Genomic DNA, 18004 nt, shown 5'->3' on the forward strand with positions numbered 1-18004 from the left:
AACCTTGTCGGCATTTATCATTCTCAGTCTTTTGGATATTAGCCATCCTGACTGGAATGAGATGTTATCTCAGTGTGGTCTTGATTTGCATTTCCCGAATGCTGAGTGATGTTGAGCATTTTTTCATGTGTGTGTTGGGCAATCGTATATTTTCCTTTGAAAAATGCCTATTCAGCTATCCACTCCCTGTCAGCATCCTTTCTTTTAATCTCCCAATTTCATTCCATTTAAGACTTTTAAGATCTCCTGTCCCCCAAAGCTTTCTTAACAAGTAAAACAGATTTACATGGAAAGTTATACCATGGAAAGCTTATAGTCTGCCAAAATGCTTGCAGAGGGCATCTTCTAGGTGGAAATGCATAATTGCTTCACTCAGCAAAGTCCACACTGTTCATTTTTCTGCTTATCATGCTCAGCACCATGAGATGTCCACTTCAGACCTCAGCTCCATTTCTCCTTTCTTCTGCATCATTCACAATTGTTTTTGAGTGGTGGGGGATTGTGTGTTTGTGTACATGTGAGTAGTGTAGCTTACCATGGTTCATTTAACAAAGCATCAACAGAGCTTTCCTGGATGCTTTATTTCCTCATCATTTCAATTCCTGCTAAATGAATTTGTGCTTGAAGCACGAGCTTTGCAAGCTGGACATTATCTGTTCCACAAGCACCCTGATACTCCCAAGTCAAGCTTTTTATCAAATTAAATCTGACAAATTGATTCTTAATTAACCCACATGAAAAGTTGTTGATAGTTTTCTTGAGTAAACATAGGGGCCTTTGAACTGGTAATTTTTTTTTTCATAAATGCCTTTTTTGTCCTCTTACAATAATCAGTGCCTTCCAAAGAAGATTTGGATAAAAAGTCTGGATCAAAGTAAATTTTCTCAGAAACAAAATATAAATGATTGCTCCAGGCAAAATAAAGGCCAAGACCTCTTACGGAATAATTTTGAAGGAATATGCATCTTATCATAACTCAGGATCAATGTGTAAAAGAAAAAAGTCCATATTTTTAAAACTGATCATAAAAGTTACCTGCATAAGTTGGTGACAGATGCCAGAATGGCTCATCTGCCAGCTCCCTGCCCCTGCCTCCCTAACCCTCCACCACAGGCCTCTTGAATTTTTTGTGTGCTACGTGCCCTCCAGCAGTCTGATAAAACCTATGAACTCTTCCTCAGCATAATGTTTTAAATGCATTAAGTACATGTGGATTACAAAAGAAAAAATTATGTTAAAATGTTAGCATTAGGGTATTAAATTTGTCACATGGTAATACATATTCTTTTTTATTAATGCGTTAAAAACAAGCCCTAGCAGTGAGTCTAAAAAACTACCATAATCTTGAAATAATAGTGAAGAAAATCAATATTCAAGCTGACACAATTATGGTTTCATCTATGACTGTAAAATGGGTTATAAAAATATCTGTAATTTCTATGAGTGACAAAGTCACAGGTACTGCTAATATAATCATGATTTGTTACTATGGTTTTTGAAAAATAAAGACATAATTTTGTTCCCATCCATGCTCACAATCCCCTGAATTCTATCCACAGATCCTTTGGAGGCCCATGGACCCTAGATTAAGACACCCTGAGTCCAACCACCTTGCCACTGCTCCCACTTGTATACAGCCACTAGGGAGGTGCAGTTGGGTGGTGGTCAGTCATCAGCATGTGTGCATGTGTATGAGACCCTCAGAAGCAATGATGTCAGCAGAGCCACACCCAAACCCTAGCAGTGCACCTTGTCACCACCAACGAGCCCAACATCTGAACACTGTCACCTCAGAGGGATCGCTGTGTGTTGGCTCAGTGCTGTCTCCAGCCAGGAAGTCTGTCTCTGGCAATTCTTCCAAGAGTTAATTCATAGCACAATATGTTTGCTCTTCTCCATGTTGCTTATTTCCCAAAACCTTATATGCTTGGTCTGCACTGTCCTCAGGATTACATGTTCCACACATTTACATATGTACTTCCTCTGGAGAAAAAATTACTTCCATATCTCCAATCCTGTGCCTAAGATCTATATCTACATTCCCACATGGATGTCTGAAATTGGATTTATCATCTTCTCACCCAAATCAGTTTGTCTTCCTGACTTTCCCGACTTTTCTCCTCCTGACATGTTAGGAGCAGAACCAATAACAGAATTTCCAGCCACCACATCCTTTCCCCAAACCCTACTCCCCAATCTACAGCATCCTGCCAGTCTGCCTCTTGATTCTGTTCTCATTTCTGCCATGTTAGTTTACAGCCTAACCTAATCACTGCTACCTTTGGCCCTGCCTGTCACTGCTCAGGTCCATCTTACACAGACTGTTGCCAACGTAACTTCCCAGAGGGCATCTCTGATCAAAAATATTCAATGTTCCCTGTTGTCTACTGAACTAAATAAAGACTCTGCCCTTCCAGCCTCTCCCCAGCATAGTCCCAGATTCCCAATTCAGCCACCTGTTTCACCCTGTGCTGCAAATTCAACAACTATTTGTTCATGAAACAGGGAGCAAATATTTTGCCTCAATTATTTTCTGGCTTACTGCTTTTCTCATATTGTACCCTCCTTCTGTAATGTGTTTCCACAGAACTTCTCTTGTTGAAACCCTACCCGTTCTTCAAAAATGATCCCAACCACCCCCTTTTTTGGAAAACCTTCTTGATGTGCACCCACCATCCCCAACTGAATAAAATCCCTCCCCACTTTCAGCCTCTGTAGCATTTTCTTAGCGCTTATCTGTCTCTACCTTTTATTATGATCCAATATGTTCACCTTGCTAGCTTTTTAATTCCTGAGAGTAGGGACTGCTATAATTTATTCTTGTACCTCTGGTAGTGCTTGACATAATGTCTTTTACAATAGATACTCAATGCATGTTTTCACTTGAACTAATTCCAATGCAAAAAAATGGATTTGCAAGAATGGCCAGCCTTCTTGTGTACTGCAGAATAAGCTAGCTAGTGAGTGTTCAGTAACTGTAAATTACTGATGACTTAGTAAATTCTGGTGATGAGCTTGCATCTGGCCTTCACCCACACAGTCTCATGAACTAGAGTGCTCTTTCTCCCCAGCCATTGTCCTAACTCCTGCTGTGCCTTCAAGGCTCAGTTTGAACAGTATTTTCTCCAGGAAGTCTTCCCTAACCCCAGGTCTGGCTTCATAGGCATGCAATCTATGTGTTGCATGGAGCCCCAAACTTAGAAGGTCACCACACTTAATTTCATGCTCTGTTATCACCATATTGAAATTCTCAATCACTTTTTAACAAAGGACCCCATATTTTCATTTTGCACTGGACTCCATACATTCAACAGTCAGTCCTGCCTAATCCCTCCTCTCCAGTATGCTCCTGTCATCCTCTGTATGAGTATTTTAATTTTTTGTTTACATCCGTTTACTTCTCTGTATGCCTCAATAGACTTTAAACTCTGTGAAGGCAAGAAAAAAAAAGAATTAATCTTGTGTATTTTTATATCCTCAAGGCTCAGCCTAGCATTATATAGTGAATCTATATTTGCTGATTGGGTAAATGGATGAATGGTTCAGTGGATGGATGGTTCAGTGGATAAATGAATGAATAAACTAATGAATGTATTTGCCCATCCCTAGCCTCTTGGGCAGCCAGAGCAAAGGAGGTCTTTGGCTTGTAGTCTTCAGATGGGCCCCTGTAGCAATGACAAATTGCAGGTACAGAAATTATTTTCATTCAAAAGGAGGGAAATATTAGCTCAAAGAAGAAAATGGGCAAAGTAGTGACATGACAGAAAAAGATTAAGCAGCACCCAAATATTAATGAAGAAGGAACTAACAAAAAGATGTTTCAAACACATAGATACCATAAAGCTACCACTGGGTAATTCCCTGCTTGCTTTTCCTAGTGTTTTCTGGTAAGCCTGGACTTGGGAGGCATATTCAGTTTACAGCCACTCACCAGAGGGGAATCATCTGTCACTGTTCTTATTCGATGCCACATCATCCTCCTGACCACCTTAGTGATCCCCGAATTTCATTTTCTCACTGGTAGTTTGGGGGTCAGGTAGATGCACTGGATTGTGAACACTAGTTTACAATTTTAGTCCCTTAGTGCCAATTTAAAGTATAATCCTGTACTATTATTATCCCATATTATTTGATGCACAAGTCAGAAGTATGATGAGTCATTAACACCACAGTATACTAGGTTTTTTCACTAGTAGGCTCCTTCCTTTTGGGAACTTCTTCTATTTGGAACGGCACTACTTCCCTTTCAATTTGAGGAGATAGAGAAGTAACCCCCAAAATCTTGCTGAGCCACGAATGTTATAGCCGTTCTCATTTCTGCATGCTTATTCAGCAACACTGTGTGGAGGTTTAGACTACACAGATAGTGCTTAAACCCTCTTTCTGCTACACTGCGTTGGATAAGTTACAAAATGTTCTTCTCAGTTTTATATCTGTAAAATGAGGACAATGATATTTCTACTCCATAAATTTGTGAGGATAATGTGGGAGAATGCATATAAAAGGGACTTAGCACAGTGTTAATCTTATAGAAAACACTCTATGAATATTAGTAATTCTTAGCATACAGAACATGAGCAAGGATGACCCTCCACTCCAGTTCTGTGTTGGGATAGATATAAAGAAATAAGAGGCCAACAGTCAAGGGTCAACAAGCTTTTTCTTTAAAGGACCAGATAGTAAATATTTTAGTCTTTGGGTCATCCTCTCTCTGTTGTCCCACTCAGTCCTGCAGTTGTTTCCTAAAAGTGACTATAAACAATACATAAATGAATGGGTATGGCTGTGTGCTAATAAAACTTTATTTACAAAACCAGACATTGGCACATGATTTGTTCCTCAGGCCATAATTAGCCAATTATGGGCTATATGCTGTCGGAGACCAGCTCCGCAGGATTCGTTGGACCTGAATAGGTGGTGTGGATTCGGTGAAAAGGAAGAGACTGACCACAGGTGTCTAGTGCAAGTGTGGACACCAACCACAAGAATCTTGCTTTATTTATATTTTTTACTTAACCTTTTACATGATGATTTATCTTTTAATCAAAACATTTTTTATTTCATCTCTATAGAAAAAGAAAAATCAAAATGTTCCAAAGCACTCATGCTGTGATAAAAACACCCACTCATGCATCAGTAGTTCACCCCAATGCCTGTGGCTTGTGGCCAGGAGACTATACAATAGCAGCAGGCTTGGCTTTAAAACATCAGACTTTTGGTCTGAATCACAATTCTTAACCTTTTAAACTACTTACACATAAACTTATATTCTAAATTCCTATTAAATCTTACTTATATTTAACAATTTAATGTTTTATGTTTTATATTAATTATTCTAATTATTAACCAAAATCACAATATCTATAACATGATTTTATATAATGAAACTTAATTTTAATGTGTTATTATATTTTGTACTACTATTAAAAACAATTACACTTTAAACAAACAAAATCTACTAATATCGAAACCTTTTTATATATCTCTACTATTTTACCTATTCATCTCTATAGTAAAACTTTCTGTTTTCTTGCCAGTTGACTCTGGGAACAATACAAGGAACAAAGTGAAAAATTAAATGATTCTACTCAAGCTAACAAAAACACACTATATCATTCTTATTATTACTAAGGAAAGAACGTGTTCTTGGTAAATCAAGTGAAACTGTGGGAGTGGGGAGAAACAAAGAAATCTGTAACTGGTTGTGATCAATTAGTTGTAAGCACCACTGCACTCGGACCCACCACCTTCCTGGGAGATGTGGATAGAAATCCAACATAATAACTTCATTCCACACGTACAAGAGCATGACCACAGCCACAATGGGTTAATGCACACATCACCAACAAGAAAGATCAACAACAAAATTAAATCAAGCCAACCCATACCGGGAACATGTATCAAAAACACGCTTAGTACTGACAATGCCTTTTAAATAAACCAATTAATTTTGATGAATTTTTAACATGTCCCTTGAGAAACCCCGGGGCCCTTGGAATCTTCTGAAGGACATGCTAGTATGGCTTTGAGGGATTCCAGGGCCCTTGGAATCCCCCAAAGCCACACTAAGCCAAAAAGTTAGGCCTTTAATTCTGAAAAGCCTTGTCAAGTAAAGGTGAAACCAACAGGAAACCTCCACGGAGCCATGCCGCACATAGGAGACCCTCTTGCAGCCTGCTGAACAAGAGGTATCACGCCTCAGGCTCCCATGCCGTTCCCTATAGCAGGATGGCTCACAGCAATATGCCCTTCCGAGTTCCCAATCAAGGGTGGTAAAAAGGCTTACAAGACTTCCCAGGGCAAGCCAAGAAGTGGGACTAACTCCACTGCCACACGGAGGAAAATGGAAACGGATATTCTAAGGGAGCTTATTGTATGAATTTCCCAGAGATGAATAAAAGTGAAAAATATGGCCTAGAGAAAGTAGCTCAGATGTTTGTTTTTTAAAAAATCTTGCATTTGATAAGTAACTTCAGCTTTGAAATGGAACCTTTCCTTTTGTTAGAGATTTTCCTTGGAAATTCAGCTCCCCCTTTGATTCTGAAGTTCCATATTCCTAGGAATAAAAATGTCTGTAGATCCATTGGTAGAGAATGCCTGCTCCTGCCTTCTCCCTATCAGTACAGTATGAATAGACAGAGCTGGGGGGTCATTTCTCTAGCAGTTTGACTGGAAAGAAATAGAAACTGCATGGGTAGCAGAGGAAATCACTTACTTCCTTTTCTTTTCTTATTATTAATATAAAGGAATGACAAATGAGAATCCATGAGCAATATCAGATTCTGAAAATGAGCAAGTGGCTTAGGAACAACCACTTAGCACACTTGAAGATTTACCAAAGTTGCCAAACATGAGGCAAATTCTGCTGCTCTGGAAGGAAGGTTGCTGCCCCGTGTGCTCCCCAGATAGAGAGCAAGAACACACTTTCTGGGCTTTTCTCAGGATCCCTGCTTAGGCAAGTTGTTGTATGGGAAATTCATAGATTCTTAGATGTGAACATTGAAGTAAAACTTGCCACACACACAAACCTATACGTACAACCTTCTCTTCTTAAATAAAGTTGCAAAGAAACCCCATATGCACTTTATATCATACCATATTTTGATATTCAAAATAGCTAGTGCCTTTTGGGGCTTTTATGATTTAATCTCTGCCAATTTAAGTGTGTCTGGTGCTTTATTTATTAGAAACAAGAAATTAAATCTGTAATGATAAGGCAAGGTTCTTACCAGATTTCTCTTTTTTTGTTGTTTTACAGTTTTCTCCTTGTCTTTGGTTGCTTGATTTTGTCAGTGTTTTCTACCATCCCTGAGCACACAAAATTGGCCTCAAGTTGCCTCTTGATTCTGGTAAGTGAAACATATAAACAAGAATGTGCATAAAGTACATTTAATATAAGAACTGTTTATAGTATTTATGCTATGCATTTTATCCCACAAAAAGTTCTATCTAGAAAAAAGAGAATTACTCTGAAATATTAAAGTTTTGAAGATCATTGAAGTATTTGCCCACCAATTTACCCTTCAGTCCATCCTCAGGAATGTAACAATATATTCAGGACTGCTATCACAAAGCAGTATCTTGTATTATAGGTACATCATAAATAAAAGGAAACATGTGAAAGTAGTTTTAATTATGTTTATGCTAATAAGCAAATTATAAGAAGAATCAGTATCCACGAGGTCTCTGATTATATTGCTAAAAGCTACCGGGTAGAGAGAATTTTCCAATAACTGCAATTTGGCAGTAGAAAGGACTATGAGAATACGGCACCTCATAAGAAAACAAAAGGCTACATCCTGCGTTTTTCAGCCAACAGACTGTATTATGAGTTTTGCTGCTAATGCTGTTACCTGGTGAGAAATTCTGCAGTTTGCTCTGTTTCCATTATGCTGTCAATCCTCAGCCACACAAAATTGTTCAATTCACTTTAAAATGGAAAAAGACCCCAAGATATTTTAGTCTGAATTATTTTGGGCCTTTTAAGCTCTTATACTTTCTATTACAACTCAACTATAGCACTGTATACTCAAGTCACATTTGATTGAAAGTTTGGTTCATTTACATCCATTTTGACCCACCCAGTCCAAAACTATCGGACTTGACAGTCTCAGCACTGTCTGAATGAACTATAAACTGGAACAACTATCTTCTTCTGTAATGTCTAGCGGAAGATAGAGGAAGGGGAGGTTGTCGCATAAGACCAATAATGTGCCCTAGTAAACAGAGATTGGTTATGGTCAGCAATATCATTTAATACGAAAAAAATTGTTATTACCATGAAGGTAGAAACTGAAAGATTTCAACTCATGTAACCTGAGAGGAGGGCAGATACTTTTCCTACCTTTGCTTTCAGATGGCTAGTTTGTGCCTGAATTTGCCAAGACATCATCAGGCCTTTCTGTCCAATATCAGGGAGGAATCATTTTTGAGTCTGGAACAAATCTATACCAATTTGTTTTCATACGAATTGTGCTCAGCAGTATATTGCTGATGTTAAGGTTACTGTTTCAAAACCCAAGGTAGAGAACAGATAGGCCAAAGAGCACCCTTAGGATTTGTTCCATTTGGGTAGCAAGTGGGCTTTTAGCCTCCTTCACCCCTTTGATACAAATAATCAGACTCCAAAGACTAAGGGGCAGCTGGTTTTTAGGTCCAGAGGCAGAACGACAGCCAGGAATTTTAGATTGAAAACATAAATCTGATTTTTAAACTTGGGAGCATGAAAAACTGAATCTACTTCATGACCAATGGTATACATTAGGAATAAATAAATCATTAGGAATCCCATAAAAATGGTCCCTTTTATAACCAGGTCAAGAATCTAAAATGTCAGGTTTCCATCCTCCAAATCTCTGAAATATAAATTTAGTCATTGCTAATGAGTTTCTAAGTAGTTCAAAGAAACCCATGTAATTACAACCCATGTAATGTTATTAAAGCCCAAAACTGATTAGTATCTTGACTTTTTTTTTTTTTTGTCTTTTAGTATATTGACTTTTAAAACCTGTTGGCAGTCAACAATTGATCAGAGTTTAGTAACTAGAGTGCATTTTAATATATAAAAATGTAGATGTCAGATGTTAAATGCCTTTGGATTTAACAAAGTAGAAAGGAGTCCCTCTGTGCCTATGAGGGCTTTGTTTTGAGCAATGTAGTTAGTGCTACAGATAGATATTCTTAGAAAGGTGTTGTTTCATAGTTTTCATGGAAAGAGGGTTTGTTAGTCCTCCTATTTTTGTGCTATAGTGATTCATTGTCAAGGTGTGTGTTTTAAAGCCAAAATGGGTTCTTTAAACCTACCTAGAATATACAGACTGTGCTGCAGAGCTAAGATTTACTGATGTTATTCTTCACCAATATTTTCTCCAAAAACTATTTTATTTGGACAAAAAAAATTCAAAAATAGTCTTTGTTTTTCTTCTTTTTCTTAAGTTTGCAATTAATAAATTGGAGAAGCATGCATATTTTAATCTTTTTCACCATGAGTTGACAGAGTATACCATAGAAGTGAAATAGTTGTGGAATATTGGAAAAACCCATGGAAAATCTTAATGATTTAGGGAATCCCCAAATTATCTTTTAACATTTATATTTGAGACAGTTAATTTGATTTCAAAGTCTGTCTATCCTAAACATCTAATTAAACAGAATTCATAGAACACAATTCTGACTAGCAGTGCTTTTAGTTACCAAGATGGAGCATATCTAAAGAATTACCATGCAAATAGTAATAGGAATGGCTTTTTAAATGTTTGCAAATATTTACATTGAAGTCACTTTTGTACACTTTTGGTGTGCAAATACAGAACCAAAGGAGGAAAGAAACTGTCTTTTTTAGTTTTGTTTTTTAACATTTTTAAATATGCTCAGAGATTTCCTATATAATTTTATTTCTGTGCATGTAAAAGACACCCACACCTCTGACAGGGAGCACACTACAAGTAAACTTGGCTCATAGAAGAACTTCTCAGAGCCCTCTTTGATACTCACTCTTTTCCATCCAGTTGTTTCCTTGAGGGCACCAGCATACCAGGTTCAAGTCATTGCTTTATATTGTCTTGTTCACCTTCTGAGGCCCCTGTGAAGTCTTCAGCTCTCCATCACACACCCCAAAGGGGAGGCTGCAATCAGTCTCATCCAGAATTGCATTCCCAATGCCACTTGTAAACTTGTAGCTTCATAAATTTGCCTCAGTTACAAGCCAAATGAATACCTGTGTTAATTTGCTTCTTTTTTCTTCTCAGTTGTGTGAACTGAGGCTGCCTGAGGTTTCACCAGTTTCCCTTGTTCCTTTCCACAGAAGCAGTGGTTCATAGACTTAAAAATGTGATATAGACTCTGAAGCCAGGCACCATGAGTTCAAATTCCACTTGTGCCACTTTTTAGCTGTGTAATTTGGGAAATCACTTCTCTGTGCCTTAGTTTTCTCATCTGTTAAAAGTGGACAGAAGGATTAGCAGAATAGCATGCACCAGTAATTTGTCTCCCTGTCTAGACAACAATTGCACTGGCAGAATCTAACATAACTATTTTGTAACTCTGGAATCTATTGAAGACTTGCAACTTGAGTTGAAGGTTTGAACAGTAAATTCCCTTAATCTCAGTCAACTTCAGTTCTTAACACAGTTAACAGCTACCCATCCTCCATCCCCAGCTCCATTGCAAGCAGCTGGGCACATGTTCCAGGAGCAAACTGCACACAGCTTGAGGGAGCAAGGGTGGGTGAAAATGACCTGTCTGTCAAATGTGGAAATCTGTGTTCTGATCACCAATTGCTGCTTCTGATCACAGAGGTGCAAATGAAAAGGTGGCAGCCATTGTTGTTGCACCTCCCTCCATTGTTGCAAGTCCTTCCCCCTCCAGCTAAAGTGACTTCCAGGGGATGTAAAGGATCCTTCCCTATCCCCTTCATCTTTCCCCCCCATTTTGGGAACCCAATGTATAAAGATGTCATTTTATGACTTAAATAACTGAAAAGGATGGAGATGGGTATGTAAAGGAGCAAGGGCTTTGTATGTTATTGAAGTTAAACTGGCATAAATTCAAATTAGAATATTATAACTTTAGGATGTTAATGTAATCCCCATGGTAACCACAAATAAAATAACTACTAAATATGCATGAAAGGAAATGAAAAAGGAATTTGAACATTTCATTACAAAAAATCAGCTAAACACAAAGGAAGACAGTAATGCAGAAAGTGAGGGACAAAAAAGCTATAAGGTATATAAAAACAAATAGCAAATGACAAAAGTAAGTCCCTTTTTATCAGTTTACTTGTAGTGTGCTCCCTGTCAGAGGTGTGGGTGTCTTTTACATGCACAGAAATAAAATTAAATGGATTAAAGTTTTTAATCAAAAGACAGAGATTGATGATGGATAAAAAACACATGATTCAATTATATGCATATTACAGAGACTCAATTTAGATCCAAAGACATGAATAGATTGAAAGCAAATGGATGGAAAAAATCCATGCAAATAGAAACCAAAAGAGATCAGGATGGCTATGCTAATATCAGACAAAATAGACTTTAAATCAAAAAAGGTTATAAGAGTCAAAGAAGGGCTTTATATATTAATAAAAGGTTCAATGCAGTGAGAAGATACATGAATCATAAACATTTATGCACCTAATAACAGACTATCAAAATATAGAGAGTAAAAACGGACAGAATTGAAGGTAGAAATAGACTGTTCTACAATAATAGTTGGAGACTTCAACACCCTACTCTCAATAATGAATAGAACAACCAGACAGAAGATAAGTGAGAAAATAGAAGACTTAACACAATAAATCAACTGGATCTAACAGACATATACAGAACACTCTACTCAACAACAGCATACACATTCTTCTCCAGTGCACATGGAATATTTTTCAGGATACACCATATGTTAGGCCACAAATTAAGTCTTAATAGATTTTAAAAGGTGGATATTACACAAAGTATCTTCTACAAACATAACAGGATGAAGTTAAAAGTCAATAACAGAAATTAAACTGGAATATTCACAAATTTGTAGAAATTAATACACTTTTGAACAACAAATGAATCAAAGAAGAAATCACAAGGGAAATTAGAAAATATTTAGAGATGAATGAAAATGAAAACACAACCTACCAAAACTTATGGAACACAGTGAAAGCAGTGCTAAGGCAGAAATTATAGCTATAAATATGTTTTTTAAAAATGAAAGATCTAAAATTAACAAGCTAACTTTATACCTTAAGGAACTAGAAAAAGAAAAACAAACTAAACAGAAAGCTAGCAGAGGGAGGAAATAATATAGATTAGAACGTAGATCAATGAAACAGTGAACAGAAAAACAATAAAGTCAATGAAACCAAAAGTTAGCTCTCTGAAAAGATCAACAAAATTGACAAACCTCTAGCTAGATGGGTAAACAAAAAAAGAGAAAATACCCAAATTAAAATTAAATAAAAGTGGTAGCATTACTACCAATTATACAGAAATAAAAAGGATTATAAGACAGTACCATAAACATTTGTAGGCCAACAAATTGGATAACCTAAATGAAATGGACAAATTCCTAGAAACACAAAACCTACTATATTAGTCCATTTCTGTTGCTTATAATAAAAAAATACCTGGAACTAGGTCATTTATAATAAAATGAAATTTATTGCTTATAGTTTCAGAGGGTGAGAAGTCCAAAGTCAAGGTAACATTTATGGCGAGGGCCTCCTTTGGTAGCTTTCCAGCAACACTGGGGTCTCACATGGTAGAAAAACGCAGAACAGAGAGACAGAGAGTTCCTCATGTGATCTCCTTTTAAAGCCTTCAGAACCATGCCCCGACCACCATTATTAATCCATTCACTATGGCATGGTTCTACAATCTAATCACCTCTTCAAGGCCCCATCTTTCAGTTACCATAATAGGATGTTCCACCCTCAACAGTTAAAATAGGGATTAAGCTGCTAATATATGAATTTTGGGGGAACAGTTCAATCAATCCATAGCACTCTGTCCCTGGCCCCCAAAGTTCATGTCCTTCTCACAGGTAAATACATTCATTCTATCCCCAAAGTCTTAACTTATTTCAACTTAAAAATCCAAGGTTCAAAGTCCCATCTGCGGCAACAAAACAAGTTATCTACTTCCAAGATACAATGGTGGAACAATCACAGGGCATATATTATCATTCAAAAAGAGGCCAAAAGGAAGGAGTAACTGGTCCCAAACAAGCCCAAAACCCAGCAGGACAGGCATTAAACCTCAAAGCTGACAAATAACATACCTCAATTCCATGTTTGACTTCCTCTGCACACTGGTGTTGGGGTTGGGTCCCCAAGTCCTTGAGCAGCTCCACTTCTATGGCTTTCCTGGTCTGAGGACATGCTTCAGCTCTCACATGCTGACATTGTACGCTGGTAGCTCCACAATTCTGGGATATCCACAGTGGTCCTGCTCCCTCCCATGGCTCCACTAGGCATGACCTTGGTGAGATTTTTCTGCAACTCCAACTCCACATTTCCTCTTAGAATTGCTGCAATAGATCTCTTCATAGGCCCCCAGGCTTTTCCACACTTTCTTTGAAATAGGAATGGAGGCTGCCAAGCCTGCACAGCTCTGGCATTCTGTGAACCTCAAGACTTAACACCACATGGACACCACCAAGGCTTCTGGCTTGTATCTTTCAAAGCTGTGGTTCCAGCCACATCTGGGGCCAATTTAGCCATGCCAGGAGCAGCTAAAGTGGCTGGAGTGCTGGTGCTGGAAGCAGCTTCCCAAGGTGGCTCTGGGCAGTGAACCCATGGAGGGCGCATCAGGTCTGTTCCCCAAGATCATTCTGTCTCCCTAGGCCTTTGGGCCTGTAATGGAAGGGTTGGCCCCAGAGGCTTCTGCAATGCCTTCAGGGCCTTTCCCCCTCCCCTTGATAATCCCTTTCTTTTATAATAATCTTCTTAGCACCATTGCATTTTTCTCCTGAAAATGCTCTCTGCTTTACTACCAAATGGCCAGGCCGCAAATTTTCCAAATCTTTACACTGTGCTTTTCTTTGAATTATAAATTCTGGCTTTACATCATGCCTTTGCTACCATAACTCAGCACAGGCAGTTACAAGTAGCCACACAGCTTCCTGAATGTTTTGCTCCTTAGAAATTTCTTCTGCCAAATATTTTGTTTCACAGCTCTTAAGTTCCAACTTCCACAAAGTTCTAGGGCATGGACACAATGCAACCAAGTTCCTTGCCAGTTCATAGCAAGGGTTATTGTGATCTTTGCCCTGGTTTCCAAAAAGTGCCTTCTCATTTACATCTGAGATCTTCTGAGAATGGCCTTTACAGTCCGTGTTTCTATCAACATTCTGCTCACCACCATTTAACCAGTCCCTAAAACATTCTAAACTTTCCCCAGTTGTCTTGTCTTCTAAACTTTCACTAGCATTTAGGCTTTTTCTAGCCTGTTCCTCCAAATTCCTCCAGCCTCTCTTCAACAACCAGTTCCAAAGCTGTGTCCACATTTTCAAGTGTTTGTTATAAGAAACACTCCACTTCTTTGGTACCAATTGTCTGTATTAGTCTCTTTCTGTTGTTTATAACAAAATACCTAGACCTGGGTAATTTATAATAAAATGAAATTTATTGCTTACAGTTTCAGAGGCTGGGATGTCCAAAGTCCAGGGAACATTTATGGTGAGGGCCTTCTTTGGTGGTGGCTTTAAAACAACACAAGGGTCTCACATGGTAGAAAATAGTGGAGCAGAGAGAGCGTTCCTCCTGCACTCTCCTTTTAAAGCCCTCAGAACCATGCCCCGACCACCATTATTAATCCATTCACTATGGCATGGTGTAATCTAATCACCTCTTCAAGATCCCACCTTTCAGTTACCATAATAGGATGTCCCACCCTCAACAGTTACAATGGGGATTAAGCATCTAGTATACGAACTTTTGGGGATACAATTCAATGAAGTCACAGCACCTACTGAAACAAAATCACAAAGAAATAGAAATATAGCTAGAAAGGATATTGAATTAGTAATCAAAAATCTTTCAGTGAAGAAAAGTTCAGAACCTGATGGCATCTCTGGGAAATTCTAACAAACATCTAAAGAAGAACCAACACCAATCCTTCTCAAAATTTTCTAACATATTGAAAAGAAGAGAACAATTTCTACCTAATTCTATGAGGCCAGCATTACCTTGACACCAAAGCCAAAGACACTACAAGAAAAGAAAACTATAGACCAATATCCCTTATGAACATTAATGCAAAAATCATCAACAAAATACTACTAAATGAAATTCAGCAGCATGATTATACACCATTACCAAACAGGATTTACTGCTGGAATGGAAGGATGATTCAACATACAAAAATCAATAAATGTAATATACTGCATTAACAGAATGAAGGAAAAAGGCCACAAGATCATCTCAATTGATGCAGAAAAAGCATTGGACAATATTCAACACACTTTAATGATAAAAACACTCAAAAAATTAGAAATAAAAGGAAACTACCACAACACGATAAAAGTGATATATGAAAAACCCATATCCAACATTATAATCAATGGTGAAAGACTAAAAGATTTTCCTCAAAGATCAAAATAAGGCAAGAATGCCTGCTTTCTTCACTCCTAATCAACATAGTTCCAGCTACAGCAATTAAGCAAGTAAAAACAAACAAAAAACCATCCAAATTTAACAGGAAGAAGTAAAATTATCTTTGTTTATAATTGATAGATCTTATATTATATATCCTAAATATTCTAGAAAAATCTGTAAGACATAATAAATTCAGCAAAGTAGCAGGACACAAAGTCAACACAAAATCAGTTGCATGTCTATACATTAACAATGAAGAATCTGAAAAAGAAATTATGAAAATAATTTCATTTACAATAACATCAAAAAGGATAAAATTGCTCAGGAATTAACTTACCCAAGGAAATAAAAGACTTGTACAATGAAAACTACAAAACATTGCTGAAAGAACTTAATTAAAACATAAATAAATGGAAACACATACCATGTCCATGGCTTGAAGATTTAATGTTGTAAAAATATTAGTACTACCCAAAGTGATCTACAGTTTTAGTGCAATCCCTATCAATATCCCAATAAAGTTTTTTGCAAAAATAGAAAAACCCATCTTAAAGTTTATAAGGAATTTTAAGGGACCCCAAACAGCCAATCCTTTTGAAAAAGAAGTATAAAGCTGGAGGACTCACAATTTTTTACTTCAAAGCATACTCCAAAGGTACAGTAACCAAAACAGTGTGGCACTGGCATAAAGACAGACAGACCAATGGAACAGAATAAAGAGCCCACAAATAAACCCTTGTATATATGGTCAGATGATTTTTTTTTTTTTGCCTTTATAAACCATTTAATGAACCATGGGCAAATAAATCACTTAACTCCCTTGGCTGCAGTTTCTTTATTTGTAACAGAGAGCTAATAATGCCTCCTCTGACTGCTACCTGGGGTTTTATGGGGACCATATAGATCACAAACATGAGAGTTTTTTGGAAGTATTGAAGCACCTTCTGAATGGCAGCCTCTCCACTCAATTAGTATAAATAACACAAGCAAAACCAGTAGAAGATATCTTCAAAGGATTAGGATATGCACCATGAAATCCTAGCAGTAAATGCTACAAATTTATTTTCCATGTGCACACTATGGTCAGATGATTTTTGACAAGGATGCCAAGACCATTCAATGAGTAAAGGACAGTCTTTTCAACAAATGGTGCTGGGAAAATTGTAATCCATATGCTAGAGAGAAAAAAAAAAAAAAAGATGTTGAACCCTTGCCTAACACTATACACAAAAATTGACTCAAAATGGATCAGAGGCCTAAATGTAAGATCTAAAATTATAAAAGTCTTAGAAGAAAACATACTGCAAAATCTTGATGACACTGGATTTGGCAATGATTTATTGGCACAGGTAACAAAAGAAAAAATAGACAAATTGGACTTCATAAAAATTTTTAGTTTGTGCATCAAAAGACAAGAGCAACAGAGTAAAAAAGGCAACTCAAAGAATGGAAGAAAATATCTGCAAGTCATATATCTGAAAAGGAATTAATATCCACAATATAGAGAAAATTCCTAAAACTCAACAACAGAAAAAAACGACTCGAAAATGAGTGAAGGACTTGAATAAACATTTCTCCCCAGCCCAGCAACAACCTAACCAGCCATGCCCCCTCACCATCAACAACAAGGCCAGTGAAGGAGCCAGCCCCCCACCCCACCTCCCCCTCCCACTGCTCTGCAACATCTTAGAATGTAAAAAATAATAATAATTTTTTAAAAATATTTCTCCCAAAAAGATATACAATGGCAAATAAACACATGAAGAGATGCTCAACATCATTAATCATTAAGGAAGTGCAAATCAAAATTGCAAGATGCCACCTCATACCCATTAGGATGGCTACTATCAAAACAGAAATTAACTAATGTTGGGGAAGTAAAGAAATTGGAACTCATCCAAATATTAACGAGGCCCAACCCTGCTTAGTTTCTTAGACCAGATGAAATCAGACACTTCCACAGGCAACTAAAACAAAAATACATAAATGGGACTGCTTCAAATTAAAAAGCCTTTGCACAGCAAAGGATGCTGTCAACAATCTGAAGAGACAACCTACAAAATGGGCAACGTGTTTGCAAACTCCACATCAGACAAAAGGCTAATATCCAGAATATATAAGGAACTAAAACAACTCAACAGCAAAAAAATAACAGATAACCCAATTAAAAAATGGGCAAAGGACCTGAACAGACATTTCTCAAAAGAAGACATACAAAAGGCCAATCGGCACATGAAAAAATGCTCAACATCACTAATCATCAGGGAAATGCAAATTAAAATCACAATGAGCTATCATCTCACTCGCAGTTAGAATGGCTATTATCAACAAGACAAAACAATAACAAATGCTGATGAGGATGCAGAGAAAAAGGAACTCTCTTACATTACTGGTGGGAATGTAAATTGGTACAGCCAC

At 37.4% G+C, this 18004-nt stretch overlaps 1 protein-coding gene across 5 annotated transcripts in view; it reads left to right on the forward strand.

Annotated features, from left to right (window-relative positions):
• Positions 1 to 18004, forward strand: part of KCNQ5 (potassium voltage-gated channel subfamily Q member 5) — a 553541-nt gene that overhangs the window by 359004 nt on the left and 176533 nt on the right. For all 5 annotated transcript variants that reach the window (XM_063096155.1, XM_063096156.1, XM_063096159.1 and 2 more), the window contains exon 2: positions 7259 to 7349. In XM_063096155.1, coding sequence (XP_062952225.1) covers positions 7259 to 7349 — 91 coding nt within the window. The remainder of the gene's footprint in view (positions 1 to 7258; positions 7350 to 18004) is intronic.

Source organism: Cynocephalus volans, chromosome 5 (genome assembly GCF_027409185.1).
Source record: "Cynocephalus volans isolate mCynVol1 chromosome 5, mCynVol1.pri, whole genome shotgun sequence".
Classification (NCBI taxonomy): Eukaryota; Metazoa; Chordata; class Mammalia; order Dermoptera; family Cynocephalidae; genus Cynocephalus; species Cynocephalus volans.